This window comes from Staurois parvus, unplaced genomic scaffold (genome assembly GCF_062004578.1).
Source record: "Staurois parvus isolate SC_StPar_1 unplaced genomic scaffold, SC_StPar_1.0 ptg000776l, whole genome shotgun sequence".
Taxonomy (NCBI): domain Eukaryota; kingdom Metazoa; phylum Chordata; class Amphibia; order Anura; family Ranidae; genus Staurois; species Staurois parvus.
In genome coordinates, this window is record NW_028318572.1 from 231,408 (window position 1) to 250,000 (window position 18,593).

The 18,593-nt window shown below is 48.8% G+C and overlaps 1 protein-coding gene across 2 annotated transcripts in view; it reads right to left on the minus strand.

Moving 5' to 3' along the window:
- The window catches only part of LOC149444767 (microtubule-actin cross-linking factor 1, isoforms 6/7-like), a 98,700-nt gene that overhangs the window by 54,804 nt on the left and 25,303 nt on the right, over positions 1 to 18,593 (minus strand). For both annotated transcript variants that reach the window (XM_089654548.1, XM_089654549.1), the window contains exons 14-15: positions 15,928 to 16,087; positions 8,678 to 8,875 (exon numbers count right to left, since the gene is read on the minus strand). In XM_089654548.1, coding sequence (XP_089510674.1) covers positions 8,678 to 8,875; positions 15,928 to 16,087 — 358 coding nt within the window. The remainder of the gene's footprint in view (positions 1 to 8,677; positions 8,876 to 15,927; positions 16,088 to 18,593) is intronic.

The window sequence follows — 18,593 nt, forward strand, 5'->3', positions numbered from 1 at the left end:
TCACAGTACGGATGAGACGGCTTCCGATTAGTCAGCACCATGACTGTGCTGACCAATCAGAAGCCGTCTAGTCCGTACTGTCATCCCTGCACCGAGAGCAGAGAAAGCTGCGAGGATTTGAAATCACAGACCTGTGAAGTGGCTTTCTCTCCTCTCCTTGCAGGAATGACAGTACGGACTAGACGGCTTCCGATTAGTCAGCACCATGATTGTACTGACCAATCAGAAGCCGTCTAGCCTGTACAGTCATCCCTGCTCTGAGAGGAGAGAAAACCACAAGGATTTAAAAATCCCAAACCTGTGAAGTGGCTTTCTCTCCTCTCCCTGCAGGGATGACAGAATGGGCCAGATGGCATCCGATTGGTCAGCACCATGACTGTGCTGACCAATCAGAAGCCATCTAGCCTGTACTGTCATCCCTGCAAGGAGAGGAGAAAAACCCATGAGGATTTGAAATCCCCAGACCTGTGAAGTGGCTTTCTCTCCTCTTCTTGCAGGGATGACAGTATGGACCAATCAGAAGCCGTCTAGCCTGTACTGTCATCCCTGCACTGAGAGGAGAGAACGCCAAAGGGATTTCAAATGCTCAGCTTTTCCTTCTGTGACAGCATGGGTTTCCTGCACCGCTCCTGTGTGAACTCAGGCTATGACAAGCCCAGAAAACAAAGTAGATACTTGACACTTTACGCTCTCAAATGGTAGAGGCCGCCATCTTATTGGCAGGGTGAAGCCAAAGGTAAACAACACAAACTGAAAGGGTGGGCAGTGCAGCCCTCCTCGTATCGGGAAAATCCAGTACTACAATCCTGGGTTCACACAGGAGCAGTGGGGAAAGCGCATGCGATTTGGACAAGAATGTCCTGTTCAGGGGCGGACTGACAACTCATGGGGCCCCCCGGGCAATAGGGGATCATGGGGCCCGTGTCCTTGCCCAAACTCAAAAAAGCCTATGAAAAAGGTACCAGGGGCATCTCATGGGGCCCCCTACTGACCCCGGGCCCTCGGACAGTGCCCGAGTTTCCAAATGGTCAGTCCGCCCCTGGTCCTGTTCAAATCACATGCTATTCTTTGCGGTACTACATTTTTTATTGATGCAAAGTATCGGAGAGTCCTTAAAGTATCAGTACTCGCCGATCAAAAAAGGGTACCGGTGCATCCCTAGTCACTAGTGACATCAGTGTAATTTAGTCAGTCAGTGTCTGTTAGCACCAGATTGCCCACCACACTATCACAGTCACACTACAAGTTGCTGATCATCGCCATTACTAGTATAGTGTCTATAGCTGCGTATATTCCAGTATTTATACCATAGTTTGTAGATGCTATAACTTTCACAGAAACTAATACAGACCGCTCAAATGATATTGATATCGAGCAATTTTATCATAGACAGTTTATAAAGTTGTTCTGATATTTTGAATAAAATTTGTATTTTTACACAGTATAACGCATGGGTTCCCCTTCAATGCCAGTAAAGTCCTATATCTTCTGCGTTTCTGTGATATACATATAACTTTCACACAAACCTATTAATATAAGACACCAAAGCAGGGGCGGACTGACCATTTAGCCACTCGGGGCACTGCCCGAGGGCCCAGGGTCAGTAGGGGTCCCATGAGATGCCCCTGGTACCTTTCATTGGCTTTTTTGGGTGTGGTTTGAGTGTGGGTGAGGACACAGGGGCCCCATGGTTTCCTATTGCTTAGGGGCGCCATGAGTTGTCAGTCCGCCCCTGCACCAAAGACATGTAGCAGAATACATTTTGGCCCAAATTTATGAAGAAATATGATTTTATTGGCTATGTTTTATAACAGAAAGTAGAACATATTTTTTATTTACATTTTTTGGTCTTTTTTTTTGTTTATATAATAAAAAAAACAGCGGATATCAAATACCACCAAAAAAAAGCTCTACTTGTGTGAAATAAATGACAATTTTAATTTGGGCACAGTGTGGCATGACCACTTGCCAGTTAAGGTAGCACAGTGCTGAACAGCAAAACTACCCTGGTCATGAAGGGAGGTAAAATCTTCCGGAGGTCAAGCGGTTAATTGTCCAAAAAACATCTAATAAGGTTCCAGCCTGTTGTATTTTTCTACCTTTGCTGCCCCCTGGTGATGTTTCTCCTTATAACACCCCTCATCCCTTGTCCACTGATCCAGGAGATCTTGCATAGCTGTACAGTATAGACACTATATTGCCCCCAGTATTGGTCGGCCGCCCTTTCCACGCACATGACCTTTAATGGCCTCCCAGTCTTAGTCCGTAGGGTTCAATATTGAGTTGGCCCCGCCCTTTCCACGCACATGACCTTTAATGGCCCCCCAGTCTTAGTCCGTAGGGTTCAATATTGAGTTGGCCCCGCCCTTTCCCCACACATGACCTTTAATGGCCCCCCAGTCTTAGTCCGTAGGGTTCAATATTGAGTTGGCCCCGCCCTTTGCAGCTATAACAGCTTCAACTCTTCTGGGAAGGCCGTCCACAAGGTTTAGGAGGGTGTCTATGGGAAGGTTGGACCATTCTTCCAGAAGCACATTTGTCAGGTCAGGCACTGATGTCGGGGGAGGAGGCCTGGCTCGCAGTCTCCGCTCTAATTCATCCCAAAGGTGTTCTATGGGGTCAGGGGCGGACAACTCATGGGGCCCCCGGTCAATAGGAGATTATGGGGCCCCTGTGTCCTTGCCCAAACTCAAAAAAGCCTATGAAAAAGGTACCAGGGGCATCTCATGGGGCCCCCTACTGACCCCGAGCCTTCGGGCAGTGCCAGAGTTTCCAAATGGTCAGTCCGCCCCTGACTGTGCCCCATGGTTGGTGTCAGTGGGCTCCATTCTTGGTATCATTGGGATGAACTGTGCCCCATCATTGGTGTCATTGGGCTCCATTCTTGGTATCATTGGGATAAACTGTGCCCCATCATTGGTGTCGTTGGGATAAATTGTGCCCCATCATTGGTGTCATTGGGCTCCATTCTTGGTATCATTGGGATGAACTGTGCCCCATCATTGGTGTCATTGGGCTCCATTCTTGGTATCACTGGGATCAACTGTGCCCCATTGTTGGTGTCATTGGTTGGAATTGTGCCCCATCGTTGGTGTCATTGGGCTCCATTCTTGGTATCATTGGGATGAACTGTGCCCCATCATTGGTGTCATTGGGCCCCATTCTTGGTATCATTGGGATGAACTGTGCCCCATTGTTGGTGTCATTGGTTGGAATTTTGCCCCATCGTTGGTGTCATTGGGCTCCATTCTTGGTATCATTGGGATGAACTGTACCTCATCATTGGTGTCATTTGGATAAATTGTGCCCCATCATTGGTGTCATTGGGCTCCATTCTTATTATCATTGGGATAAACTGTGCCCCATGGTTGGTGTCAGTGGGCTCCATTCTTGGTATCATTGGGATGAACTGTGCCCCATCATTGGTGTCATTGGGCTCCATTCTTGGTATCATTGGGATGAACTGTGCCCCATCATTGGTGTTGTTGGGATAAATTGTGCCCCATCATTGGTGCCATTGGGTTCCATTCTTGGTATCATTGGGATAAACTGTGCCCCATGGTTGGTGTCAGTGGGCTCCATTCTTGGTATCATTGGGATGAACTGTGACCCATCATTGGTGTCATTGGGCTCCATTCTTGGTATCATTGGGATGAACTGTGCCCCATCATTGGTGTCGTTGGGATAAATTGTGCCCCATCATTGGTGTCATTGGGCTCCATTCTTGGTATCATTGGGATGAACTGTGCCCCATCGTTGGTGTCATTGTTTGGAATTGTGCCCCATCGTTGGTTTCATTGGGCTCCATTCTTGGTATCATTGGGATGAACTGTGCCCCATCGTTGGTGTCATTGGGTTCCATTCTTGATATCATTGGGATGAACTGTGCCCCATCATTGGTGTTGTTTGGATAAATTGTGCCCCATCATTGGTGTCATTGGGCTTTATTCTTCTTATCATTGGGATAAACTGTGCCCCATCGTTGGTGTCATTGGTTAGAATTGTGCCCCATCGTTACTGTCATTGGGCTCCATTCTTGGTATCATTGGGATGAACTGTGCCCCATCATTGGTGTCATTGGGTTCCATTCTTGGTATCATTGGGATGAACTGTGCCCCATCGTTGGCGTCATTGGGATAAATTGTGCCCCATCATTGGTGTCATTGGGCTCCATTCTTGGTATCATTGGGATGAACTTTGCCCCATCATTGGTGTCATTGGGCTCCATTCTTGGTACCATTGGGATGAACTGTGCCCCATCATTGGTGTCAGTGGGCTCCATTCTTGGTATCATTGGGATGAACTGTACCCCATCATTGGTGTCCTTTGGATAAATTGTGCCCCATCATTGGTGTCATTGGGCTCCATTCTTATTATCATTGGGATAAACTGTGCCCCATGGTTGGTGTCAGTGGTCTCCATTCTTGGTATCATTGGGATGAACTGTGCCCCATCATTGGTGTCATTGGGCTCCATTCTTGGTATCATTGGGATGAACTGTGCCCCATCATTGGTGTTGTTGGGATAAATTGTGCCCCATCATTGGTGCCATTGGGTTCCATTCTTGGTATCATTGGGATAAACTGTGCCCCATGGTTGGTGTCAGTGGGCTCCATTCTTGGTATCATTGGGATGAACTGTGCCCCATCATTGGTGTCATTGGGCTCCATTATTGGTATCATTGGGATGAACTGTGCCCCATTGTTGGTGTCATTGGTTGGAATTGTGCCCCATCGTTGGTGTCATTGGGCTCCATTCTTGGTATCATTGGGATGAACTGTGCCCCATCGTTGGTGTCGTTGGGAGAAATTGTGCACCATCATTGGTGTCATTGGGCTCCATTCTTAGTATCATTGGGATGACCTGTGCCACATGGTTGGTGTCAGTGGGCTCCATTCTTAGTATCCTTGGGATGAACTGTGCCCCATGGTTGGTGTCAGTGGGCTCCATTCTTGGTATCATTGGGATGAACTGTGCCCCATGGTTGGTGTCATTGGGCTCCATTCTTGGTATCATTGGGATGAACTGTGCCCCATCGTTGGTGTCATTGGGCTCCATTCTTGGTATCACTGGGATGAACTGTGCCCCATGGTTGGTGTCAGTGGGCTCCATTCTTGGTATCACTGGGATGAACTGTGCCCCATCATTGGTGTCATTCTTTGGAATTGTGCCCCATCGTTGGTATCACTGGGAGGAATTTGTTGGTGTCAGTGGATTAAATAGTGCCCCAAGGGCCAGATACTAGCAAGCAAAGGGCCGCATCCGGCAGTTTGGAGACCACTGTTCTATACCCAACTATGGTCCTGTGCAAAAGTTATAGGCAGGTGTGAAGAAATGCTGTAAAGTAAGAATTCTTTCAGAAATATATATATTTTCGTTGTTTATTTTTATCAATTTACAAAACGGAGAGTGAGCGAACGGAAGACAAATCTAAATCAAATCAATATTTGATGTGCTCACCCTTTGACTGTAAACCAGCATCAATCAATTCATCAAGTCTTCTGAAGAAGCACAAAGAACCTGGCAGTGTTGAGGACTACAGACACAGTGATCAGCCAAGGAAATGTAAAGTGTTACTAAACCCACAACAGTCCAATCAGTCTGTAGATGCAGTAAAGCGTGCTGGTTATACTCACTGTGGGACCTAAGGGGTTAATCCTCTGCATTGGGTAAGAAGGCTGTCTTCTCTGATCCTCCCCTTCTTCTACTGTCCCCAATCTATCTGCTGAAAGAACAGAGCCTTGGAGGCAAGCTGCACATGCTCAGTTTGCTATGTATTGCTAGAGAGGTTTTTTTTTTTTCTTTGGAGGGTGCATGTGATCAGCACAGGACCAATCAGCACTGTCCAGACAGAGGGTCAGGGGTCTTGCAGCCTCACAGGACAATCAGTAGACAATAAAAACTCCTCCTACATGCTTTAACCAGTGCTCAGCTGGACACCGATAGAAGTCACAAGACTGCTAAATACGGCTGATGAGAAAAGGTATTTAGCAGTTTATATTTACTAAAATAATTGCATTTCCATGTTGTGTGTACTGTGGGAGAGCAGATATAGTGAATGCGGGGTCCGGGGAGAGCAGATATAGTGAATGCGGGGTCCGGGGAGACTGTATAAAGTGAATGCCGGGTCCTGGGAGAGCGGATATAGTGAATGCCGGGTCCGAGGAGAACGGATATAGTGAATGCAGGGTCCGGGGAGAGCGGATATAGTGAATGCAGGGTCCGGGGAGAGCGGATATAGTGAATGCGGGGTCTGGGGAGAGCGGATATAGGGAATGCGGGGTCTGGGGAGAGCAGATATAGTGAATGCAGGGTACGGGGAGACCGGATATAGTGAATGCAGGGTACGGGGAGACCAGATATAGTGAATGCAGGGTCCGGGGAGACCGGATATAGTGAATGCAGGGTCCGGGGAGAGCAGATATAGTGAATGCGGGGTCCGGGGAGAGCAGATATAGTGAATGCGGGGTCCGGGGAGACTGTATAAAGTGAATGCCGGGTCCTGGGAGAGCGGATATAGTGAATGCCGGGTCCGAGGAGAACGGATATAGTGAATGCAGGGTCCGGGGAGAGCGGATATAGTGAATGCAGGGTCCGGGGAGAGCGGATATAGTGAATGCGGGGTCTGGGGAGAGCGGATATAGGGAATGCGGGGTCTGGGGAGAGCAGATATAGTGAATGCAGGGTACGGGGAGACCGGATATAGTGAATGCAGGGTCCGGGGAGACCAGATATAGTGAATGCAGGGTCCGGGGAGAGCAGATATAGTGAATGCGGGGTCTGGGGAGAGCGGATATAGTGAATGCAGGGTCCGGGGAGACCGGATATAGTGAATGCAGGGTCCAGGGAGAGCAGATATAGTGAATGCAGGGTCCGGGGAGAGCAGGTATAGTGAATGCGGGGTCCGGGGAGAGCGGATATAGTGAATGCAGGATCCGGGGAGAGCGGATATAGTGAATGCGGGGTCCGGGGAGAGCGGATATAGTGAATGCAGGGTCCGGGGAGAGCGGATATAGTGAATACAGGGTCCGGGGAGAGCGGACATAGTGAATGCGGGGTCCGGGGAGAGCGGATATAGTGAATGCGGGGACCGGGGAGAGCGGACATAGTGAATGCGGGGTCCGGGGAGACCGGATATAGTGAATGCGGGGTCCGGGGAGACCGGATATAGTGAATGCGGGGTCCGGGGAGAGCGGATATAGTGAATGCGGGGACCGGGGAGACCAGATATAGTGAATGCGGGGTCCGGGGAGAGCAGATATAGTGAATGCGGGGTCCGGGGAGAGCGGATATAGTGAATGCGGGGTCCGGGGAGAGCGGATATAGTGAATGCAGGTTCTGGGGAGAGCGGACATAGTGAATGCGGGGTCCGGGGAGATCAGATATAGTGAATGCGGGGTCCGGGGAGAGCGGATATAGTGAATGCGGGGTTCGGGGAGAGCGGATATAGTGAATGCAGGGTCCGGGGAGAGCGGATATAGTGAATGCAGGGTCCGGGGAGACCAGATATAGTGCATGCAGGGTCCGGGGAGACTGGATATAGTGAATGCGGGGTCTGGGGAGAGCAGATATAGTGAATGCGGGGTCTGGGGAGAGCAGATATAGTGAATGCGGGGTCCGGGGAGAGCGGATATAGTGAATGCAGGGTCCGGGGAGAGCGGATATAGTGAATGCAGGGTCCGGGGTTTAGTAACACTTTAATGCAGCAGATGAAAGACATATCATGATTACTTCCCTTCAAGATGGGAAGATGTCCAGCAGTGCCATGAGTACAGAACTGGTGGAAATCAGTGGGACGCAGATACACTCATCTACTGTCCGTAGAAGTTTGGCCAGAACTGGTCTTCATGTAAGAATTGTAGCTATTGAATCAAACTTCCAACATGGAAACCAGGCTAAGAAACTCAACTATTCAAGAAAACATAGGAAGTGGGGTGCAGAAGAATGGCAGCAGGTGCTCTGGACTGATGAGTCAAAATGTGAAATATTTGGCTGCAGCAGGAGGCAGTTTGTTGGCGAAGGGCTGTAGACCTGTACTAAAGTGAGTGTCTGCAGGCAACTGTGAAGTATGGTGGAGGTTCCTTGCAACTTTGGGGCTGCACTTCTGCAAATCGATTTGGATATTTGGTCAGGATCAATGGTGTCCTCAATGCTGACAAATATAGACAGATACTTATCCATCATGATTGGCCCAAAATGTATTCTTAAGCAGGGTAACGACCACAATGTGGTTCAGCCAATGTCATTAAGAACGTTCAGTGTAAAGAAGATCAAGGAGTCCTGGAAGTGATGGTTTGGCCCCCACAGAGCCTTGATCTCACCATCATGGAGTCTGTCTGGGAAGAGACAGAAGGATTGGAGGCAGCCGACATCCACAGAAGATCTGCGGTTAGTTCTCCAAGATCTCTGGAACAACCTACCTGCCAAGTTCCTTCAAAAACTGTGTGCAAGTCTACCTAGAAGAACTGATGCTGGTTTGAAGGCAAAGGGCGCTCACACCAACCATTGATTTGATTTGGATTTCTCTTCTGCTCATTTACTTTCCATTTTGTTCATTGATAAAATATAAACTATGAACACTTCGATTTCTGAAAGCATTCTTCGTTTGCAGTTATGTTGAGACATTCCTGTGGACAATCGAAGAGTCCGTCTTCATACCCCCTGGACACATACTGACCTGCTGCAGAGAAGCCTCCAGCCTGGCTTGCTTTGTGACAGACAGCTGACACACCACGTCCCAGCGATGGCCCAGCTCCTCCATCTGTCTCTGCAGCCAATGAGAGTCAGTGCCGACACCTCCACGACTCAGGTCTCGGACGGAGTGTTTCAGGGTCTTCATGGAGCTGGCTCTCTTCCCCAGTTCTTTCTGGAAGGCCTAGAAGATACAGCAGAGAACATTGCTGAATGGTTAGAGGAAGGAAAGGGGACCATGAGGGTTCCAGAAATGTTCAACAAACCATCTGGTGGGCCCGGCATGCATGCTTATAACACCAACTAATTTTTAGGAGAGCTCACAGCAAGGACTCAGCCCTGCTAGCCATTTGATCTACAAATAGATTCTCAAATATTATCCATACTTCCTTCTTTTCATATTTCATTCACAAGATGGAATAGATGGCAACTTTTACTAGGGATTCCACCAACGCATTTAGTACAGCCCTGGTATGTGTGATCAGCCCTGACCAGTTTCTCACAACACATGATGAATCTCAGCCATGACCTAGACTGGTGAGCTGTACCCCCCCCCCCCCTTGTATAATACAGAATGGAAAACTGTATCAAATACTTACCATAATTTCTCTTTCCTGGTGCCAATCCATGGCAGCATACATATGGAAGGTGGCACTACTAACACATGTATGCCAGAGAAAAAGTGTATCAAATATCTACCGTAATCTTCCTTTCCTGGCACCAATCCATGGCAGCATACATGTGGTAGATGGTGCAGCTGCCATATGTATGCTGACATGTTGGCACCGGGAAAACAAAAATTGTATCAAATGCTGACCATAAATTTCCTTTCTTGGCACCAATTCATGGCAGCATACTGTAGTTGTGGTGGGGGAAAGAGGTGCAACTCAATGGTAGGCAGAGTGCTTAGCATTGTGGACACGGCTGAGGGGACAACGTATGGTGGGGATGGGGACTCCTATGACAAAAACATATCTCCACCGAGGTGAGGTTTTAGAGGAGTCCCATGCGTTCAGTGGTGCATTCTATCCTGGAGGCTGAATCCTACAGCAGTGAGAGAGAAAGCCACAATCTTTTAAAGACCAAACTGTGGCAAGCCCCTTTGCTTGCCTTTATCTGGTCCTTGGGTTCCTCCCACTGATGTCGGGCCAGTAATACCAATGATGGGGCACTATTCCTCCCACGGACACTAATGATGGAGCACTATTCCTCCCACTGACACCAATGATGGGGCACTATTCCTCCCACTGATACCAATGATGGGGCACTATTCCTCCCACTGATACCAATGATGGGGCACTATTCCTCCCACTGATACCAATGATGGGACACTATTCATCCCACTGATACCAATGATGGGGCACTATTCCTCCCACTGACACCAATGATGGGGCACTATTCCTCCCACTGACACCAATGATGGGGCACTATTCCTCCCACTGATACCAATGATGGGGCACTATTCCTCCCACTGACACCAATGATGGAGCACTATTCCTCCCACAGACACCAATGATGGAGCACTATTCCTCCCACAGACACCAATGATGGGGCACTATTCCTCCCACTGACACCAATGATGGGGTATCATTCCTCCCACTGACACCAATGATGGGGCACTATTCCTCCCACTGATACCAATGATGGGCACTATTCCTCCCACAGACACAAATGATGGGGCACTATTCCTCCCACAGACACCAATGATGGAGCACTATTCCTCCCACTGACACCAATGATGAGGCACTATTCCTCCCACTGACACCAATGATGGAGCACTATTCCTCCCACTGACACCAATGATGGAGCACTATTCCTCCCACTGACACCAATGATGGAGCACTATTCCTCCCACTGACACCAATGATGAGGCACTATTCCTCCCACTGACACCAATGATGGGGCACTATTCTTCCCACTGACATCAATGATGGGGCACTATTCCTCCCACTGACACCAATGATGGGGCACTACTCCTCCCACTGATACCAATGATGGGGCACTATTCCTCCCACTGACACCAATGATGGGGCACTATTCCTCTCACTGACACAAATGATGGGGCACTATTCCTCCCACTGACACCAATGATGGGGCACTATTCCTCCCACTGACACAATGATGGGGCACTATTCATCCCACTGACACCAATGATGGGGCACTATTCCTCCCACTGACACCAATGATAGGGCACTATTCCTCCCACTGACACCAATGATGGGGCACTATTCCTCCCACTGACATCAATGATGGGGCACTATTCCTCCCACTGACACAATGATGGTGTATTTTTTACTCCATTAACATTTCTACTCACACAGGCCACAGTCTGGCCCTCCAAAAGTATGAAGGACAGTAAACTGACCCTTTGTTTAGAAAGTTTGGAGACCTCTGATCTATAATGTTCTGGAACAAATAAGTGTTGACCAGGGGCGGACTGACCGTTTGGAAACTTGGGCACTGCCCGAGGGCCCGGGGTCAGTAGGGGGCCCCATAAGATGCCCCTGGTACCTTTTTCATAGGCTTTTTTGATTTTGGGCAAGGACACAGGGGCCCCATGATCCCCTATTGCCCGGGGGCCCCATGAGTTGTCAGTCAGCCCCTGGTGTTGACTTCCCAGAACCTCTGTAATATACTTCTTTGGCGTACTACATTCTATGGTAGACCCCACCACCACCACCTTTCCCTCTATGTTTACCCCACCACCACCCCTGCTATGGCCAACTTCCACTCTGCCCCATGGTCCCACCATGTCCATGCCCCCATCCTGCCTCCACGTTCCTCTCTCTTAGTCCATTATCGGCTTCTCCTCCTGTACCCCCTTCTGTTCGAAGATCAGTTTACATTTAGCCCACCCACTCCCCATGATCAGTCCAGTTGGATGTTATAGTAGACCAGTGGTTCCAAACCTTTTTTCACTTGGGTACCCTTTGGCAGCTGATTTGTGTAAGTTGTGCCCCTCAATTGGGAGGTGGTACAGAAGTTGGGAGTAAAGTGAGGGGCCAATTCAACTAACAGTGGGAGGAAAAAATACCAGTGCGTCAGTGTCAATGGGATTATCTGGATCTGGTTATTGGGGCCACTTTGATTTGAAGGGCTGGGCATTCCTCCATGAGCAGGGCCACGGAGGAGATGGAGCAAGGGTACAGTATGTGGCAGTTCAGGGTGGACTATAGCAGTTCTTTAAGTACTTCATGGAGAGAGTAGTGAAGGGAATCCATGCTGCAGAACGACTCTCATCTGATGGAGGCACCCTAATGGACTGGCAGCAGCTGTGGCCCTGAAGAGAGGTAGGTCAAGCCAACTGATATGTAACTCAGGACTCACAGTCTACATTCTACGCCACTTCCTCTTTTGCTCCAGATCGCAGAGAGAGCATCTGCTCTTAAGAGAGGCAGAGTGTCAATGAATCCACCAGGAACTGGTTACGTGGCCGACAGCTAGTACTATAGAATGAGTGTTGGATAATGAGGCTCTGTGGAACGTCTGCAGACACTTACCTCCTGCCGTAACTTTTTATTCTGCATACTAAATGGTCAGACTTAAGACCTTAATCACCAACCTGACAGCCATTATAGAAATATTTTCAAGTACCCTTAAATTTGCTACCAAATACTCACCTCTATGCTGATGACACACAAATCTAACTTTCTACCCCTCACCTCGCCCCTTCAGTCTCCTCTCGCATTACTAACCTACTAAGTGACATATCAGCATGGATGTCACCAGGGCGGACTGACCATTCGAGTACTCGGGTACTGTCTGAGGGCCCGGGATCAGTAGGGTGCCCAATGAGATCCCCCAGGCACCTTTCATAGGCTTTTTTGGGTGTGGTTTGAGTGTGGGCGAGGACACAGGGGCCCCATGATCCCCTATTGCCCGGGGGCCCCATGATACAGCCGTTCCTAACCTCAGAAACCACCAAGCAACTTATTCCCTCCCTTGTTATCTCTTGCCTTGACTATTGTAACTCCCTCCTCATTGGCCGACCTCATCCCAGGCTATCCCCTCTTCAGTCTATCATGAATGCCGCTGCCAGACACATCCACCTTACTAACCATCCCATATGTGCCATCCCTCTCTGCCAATCCCTCCACTGGCCTCCACTCAGTGTCCTCCACCCCTCTCTGCCAATCCCTCCACTGGCCTCCACTCAGTGTCCTCCACCCCTCTCTGCCAATCCCTCCACTGGCCTCCACTCAGTGTCCTCCACCCCTCTCTGCCAATCCCTCCACTGGCCTCCACTCAGTGTCCTCCACACCTCTCTGCCAATCCCTCCACTGGCCTCCACTCAGTGTCCTCCACCCCTCTCTGCCAATCCCTCCACTGGCTTCCACTCAGTGTCCTCCACCCCTCTCTGCCAATCCCTCCACTGGCCTCCACTCAGTGTCCTCCACCCCTCTCTGCCAATCCCTCCACTGACCTCCACTCAGTGTCCTCCACCCCTCTCTGCCAATCCCTCCACTGACCTCCACTCAGTGTCCTCCACCCCTCTCTGCCAATCCCTCCACTGGCCTCCATTCAGTGTCCTCCACCCCTCTCTGCCAATCCCTCCACTGACCTCCACTCAGTGTCCTCCACCCCTCTCTACCAATCCCTCCACTGACCTCCACTCAGTGTTCTCCACCCCTCTCTGCCAATCCCTCCACTGACCTCCACTCAGTGTCCTCCACACCTCTCTGCCAATCCCTCCACTGGCCTCCATTCAGTGTCCTCCACCCCTCTCTGCCAATCCCTCCACTGGCCTCCATTCAGTGTCCTCCACCCCTCTCTGCCAATCCCTCCACTGGCTTCCCATTGCCCAACAGATAAAATTCAAAGCATTAACAATAACATATAAAGCCATTTATAACTCCGTCCCAAATTACATCACCAATCTTGTCTCCAAATATCACCCAAACCGTCCTCTCCGCTCCTCGCAAGACCTCCTACTCTCTAGCTCCCTTGTCTCCTCCTCCCATGCTCGTCTGCAGGACTTCTCCAGAGCTTCCCCCATCCTCTGGAACTCTCTACCCCAATTTATCAGACTATCGCCTACTCTGCTCACTTTTAGGCGATCTCTGAAATCCGATCTCTTCAGGGAAGCCTATCCTGCCCTCAACTAATAATGGAATCTTCTACTCTTCCAACCAGTCCATCCCCCACAGCTACTACCTTTTGTACCACTAGCCCCTCCCTCCTAGATTGTAAGCTCCCAGGATCAGGGCCCTCCTAACCCTCTTGTATTGAACTGTATTGTTGCTGTATTGTCTCCCATTATATTGTAAAGCGCTGAGCAAACTGTTGGCGATATAAATCCTGTATAATAATAATAATCCCCCAGGTCAGGAACCCTTGCAGAAGACCATATAAGACGTATATAGTTACATTGTTATACAGTGTCATGATTTGTGGCTGAAACACCCCATACCTGAGCGTGGAGCACCTACATCTGGACATACAGTGGGGATCGAATGTTTGGGCACCCCAGCTAAAAATGTGTATTAATGTGCATAAAGAAGCCAAGGAAAGATGGAAAAATCTCCAAAAGGCATCAAATTACAGATTAGACATTCTTATAATATGTCAACAAAAGTTAGATTTTATTTCCATCATTTACACTTTCAAAATAACAGAAAACAAAAAAATGGCGTCTGCAAAAGTTTGGGCCCCCTGCAGAGTTAATATCTTGTACTGCCCCCTTTGGCAAGTATCACAGCTTGTAAACACTTTTTGTAGCCAGCCAAGAGTCTTTCAATTCTTGTTTGAGGTATCTTTGCCCATTCTTCCTTACAAAAGTCTTCCAGTTCTTTGAGATTTCTGGGCTGTCTGTCACGCACGGCTCTTTTAAGGTCTATCCATAGATTTTCAATTATGTTGAGGTCAGGAGATTGTGAAGGCCATGACAAAACCTTCAGTTTACGCCTCTTGATGTAATCCCCCGTGGATTTCGAGGTGTGTTTAGGATCATTATCCATTTGTAGAAGCCATCCTCTCTTTAACTTCAGCTTTTTCACAGATGGCATCAAGTTACCATTCAAAATTTGCTGAAATTTTATTGAATCCATTTTTCCTTCTACTCGTTAGATGTTCCCTGTGCCACTGGCTGCAACACAACCCCAAAGCATGATTGATCCAACCCCATGCTTAACAGTTGGACAGAGGTTCTTTTCATTCAATTCTGTGCCCCTTCTTCTCCAAACGTACCTTTGCTCATTCCAGCCAAAAAGTTCAATTTTAACCTCATCGGTCCACAGAACTTGTTTCCAAAATGCATCAGGCTTGTCTATATGTTCATTTGCAAAGTTCAAACGATGATTTTTGTGGTGAGGACGTAGAAGAGGTTTTCTTCTGATGACTCTTCCATGAAGACCATATTTGTACAAGTATCTCTTTTTAGTGGAATAGTGTACCACAACTCCAGTGTCTGCCAGATCTTTCTGGAGGGATCGTGCAGTCAAACGTGGGTTTTGAATTGTTTTTCTCACAATCCTGTGAGCTGTTCTGTCTGATATTTTTCTTGGTCTTCCAGATCTTGCTTTAACTTCCACTGTTCCTGATGACTGCCATTTCTTAATTACATTTCGAACAGAGGATATTGACATCTGAAAATGCTTTGCTATCTTCTTATAGCCTTCTCCAGCTTTGTGAGAGTCAACTATTTTCAGTTTCAGTTTTCTAGACAACTGCTTAGAAGAACCCATGGTGCTGATTGTTGGGGCAAGGTCAGATGAGTCTGGGCATTTCAAACCTTTGAGATTGACATCACCTGGTCTTCCCAGATGATGATTGAGAACAATCCATGACATTGGCAGGTCTCAGCTTGGCAAAGGGGGCAGTGCATGCTATAAATTCTGCAGGGTGCCCAAACTTTTGAAGACGCCATTTTTTAGTTTTCTGTTATTTTGAAAGTGTAAATGATGGAAATAAAATCTAACTTTTGTTGACATATTATAAGAATGTCTGATCTGTAATTTGATGCCTTTTGGAGATTTTTCCATCTTTCCTTGGCTTCTTTATGCACATTAATACACATTTTTAGCTGGGGTGCCCAAACTTTCGATCCCCACTGTACATATAAAGACATTTTATATATTCTGCTATGGTCAAGTATAGGATATTGCAGTGAAATGTCTGAAATGTCTACACAGCTTTGATTGTAGATTAATAAGCGAATCGAATTTCTGTCCATAGACATCAATTAAAGTCACCCAGACCTAGAAAATCTTCATCCCGGACCCTCTAGTACAAGCCTACCTTGTGTTTGTCCAGCAGGTCGCTGACCAGATCTCGGTCCCCTCCTAGAGGTATCTCCTCTGACAGCTGCGGCTCCGCTCGGTACAGCCAATCCATCAGAGCCTGGAGCGCGTCGGTGAACTTTCCAGAAAACAGCAAGGACTCCTCCAGCTTTTGTTGCCTGGAAAAGTGAACAAAGAGGGCCAAAGATTGTCACATTGCTGGGAAAAGCCCACATTCCAGAGCAGGGGGCTCCAAACGTTATAAACAAAGGGCCAGTTTACCGTCCTTCAGACTTTAGTAGGCCTGGACTGTGGTCAGTGGGAGTAAGATATTTACTCTGCTCCCCATGTGGTTAGGAGGGGGAGGAATAGTGCCCCATCATTGGTATCAGTGGGAGGAATAGTGCCCCATCATTGGTATCAGTGGGAGGAATAGTGCCCCATCATTGGTGTCAGTGGGAGGAATAGTGCCCCATCATTGGTGTCAGTGAGAGGAATAGTGCCCCATCATTGGTGTCAGTGGGAGGAATAGTGCCCCATCATTGGTGTCAGTGGGAGGAATAGTGCCCCATCATTGGTGTCAGTGAGAGGAATAGTGCCCCATCATTGGTATCAGTGGGAGGAATAGTGCCCCATCATTGGTGTCAGTGAGAGGAATAGTGCCCCATCATTGGTGTCAGTGGGAGGAATAGTGCCCCATCATTGGTATCAGTATCATTGGGAGGAATAGTGCCCCATCATTGGTGTCAGTGGGAGGAATAGTGTCCCATCATTGGTGTCAGTGAGAGGAATAGTGCCCCATCATTGGTGTCAGTGGGAGGAATAGTGCCCCATCATTGGTATCAGTGGGAGGAATAGTGCCCCATCATTGGTGTCAGTGGGAGGAATAGTGCCCCATCATTGGTGTCAGTGGGAGGAATAGTGCCCCATCATTGGTATCAGTGGGAGGAATAGTGCCCCATCATTGGTGTCAGTGGGAGGAATAGTGCCCCATCATTAGTATCAGTGGGGGGAATAGTGCCTCATCATTGGTGTCAGTGGGGGGAATAGTGCCCCATCATTGGTGTCAGTGGGATGAATAGTGCCCCATCATTGGTGTCAGTGGGAGGAATGGTACCCCATCGCTGGTGTCAGTGGGAGGAATAGTGCCCCATCATTGGTATCAGTGGGAGGAATAGCGCCCCATCATTGGTGTCGGTGGGAGGAATAGCGCCCCATCATTGGTGTCAATGGAGGAATAGTGCCCCATCATTGGTGTCAGTGGGAGGAATAGTGCCCCATCATTGGTGTCAGTGGGAGAATAGTGCCCCATCATTGGTATCAGTGGGAGGAATAGTGCCCCATCATTGGTATCAGTGGGAGGAATAGTGCCCCATCATTGGTGTCAGTGGGAGGAATAGTGCCCCATCATTGGTGTCAGTGAGAGGAATAGTGCCCCATCATTGGTGTCAGTGGGAGGAATAGTGCCCCATCATTGGTGTCAGTGGGAGGAATAGTGCCCCATCATTGGTGTCAGTGAGAGGAATAGTGCCCCATCATTGGTATCAGTGGGAGGAATAGTGCCCCATCATTGGTGTCAGTGAGAGGAATAGTGCCCCATCATTGGTGTCAGTGGGAGGAATAGTGCCCCATCATTGGTATCAGTATCATTGGGAGGAATAGTGCCCCATCATTGGTGTCAGTGGGAGGAATAGTGTCCCATCATTGGTGTCAGTGAGAGGAATAGTGCCCCATCATTGGTGTCAGTGGGAGGAATAGTGCCCCATCATTGGTATCAGTGGGAGGAATAGTGCCCCATCATTGGTGTCAGTGGGAGGAATAGTGCCCCATCATTGGTATCAGTGGGAGGAATAGTGCCCCATCATTAGTATCAGTGGGGGGAATAGTGCCTCATCATTGGTGTCAGTGGGGGGAATAGTGCCCCATCATTGGTGTCAGTGGGATGAATAGTGCCCCATCATTGGTGTCAGTGGGAGGAATGGTACCCCATCGCTGGTGTCAGTGGGAGGAATAGTGCCCCATCATTGGTATCAGTGGGAGGAATAGCGCCCCATCATTGGTGTCGGTGGGAGGAATAGCGCCCCATCATTGGTGTCAATGGAGGAATAGTGCCCCATCATTGGTGTCAGTGGGAGGAATAGTGCCCCATCATTGGTGTCAGTGGGAGAATAGTGCCCCATCATTGGTGTCATTGGGAGGAATAGTGCCCCATCATTGGTGTCAGTGGGAGGAATAGTGCCCCATCATTGGTGTCAGTGGGAGGAATAGTGCCCCATCATTGGTGTCAGTGGGAAGAATAGTGCCCCATCATTGGTATCAGTGGGAGGAATAGCGCCCCATCATTGGTGTCAGTGGAGGAATAGCGCCCCATCATTGGTGTCAGTGGGAGGAATAGTGCCCCATCATTGGTGTCAGTGGGAGAATAGTGCCCCATCATTGGTTTCATTGGGAGGAATAGTGCCCCATCATTGGTATCAGTGGGAGGAATAGTGCCCCATCATTGGTATCAGTGGGAGGAATAGCGCCCCATCATTGGTGTCAGTGGGAGGAATAGTGCCCCATCATTGGTGTCAGTGGGAGGAATAGTGCCCCATCATTGGTGTCAGTGGGAGGAATAGTGCCCCATCATTGGTGTCAGTGGGAGGAATAGTGCCACATTATTGGTGTCAGTGGGAGGAATAGTGC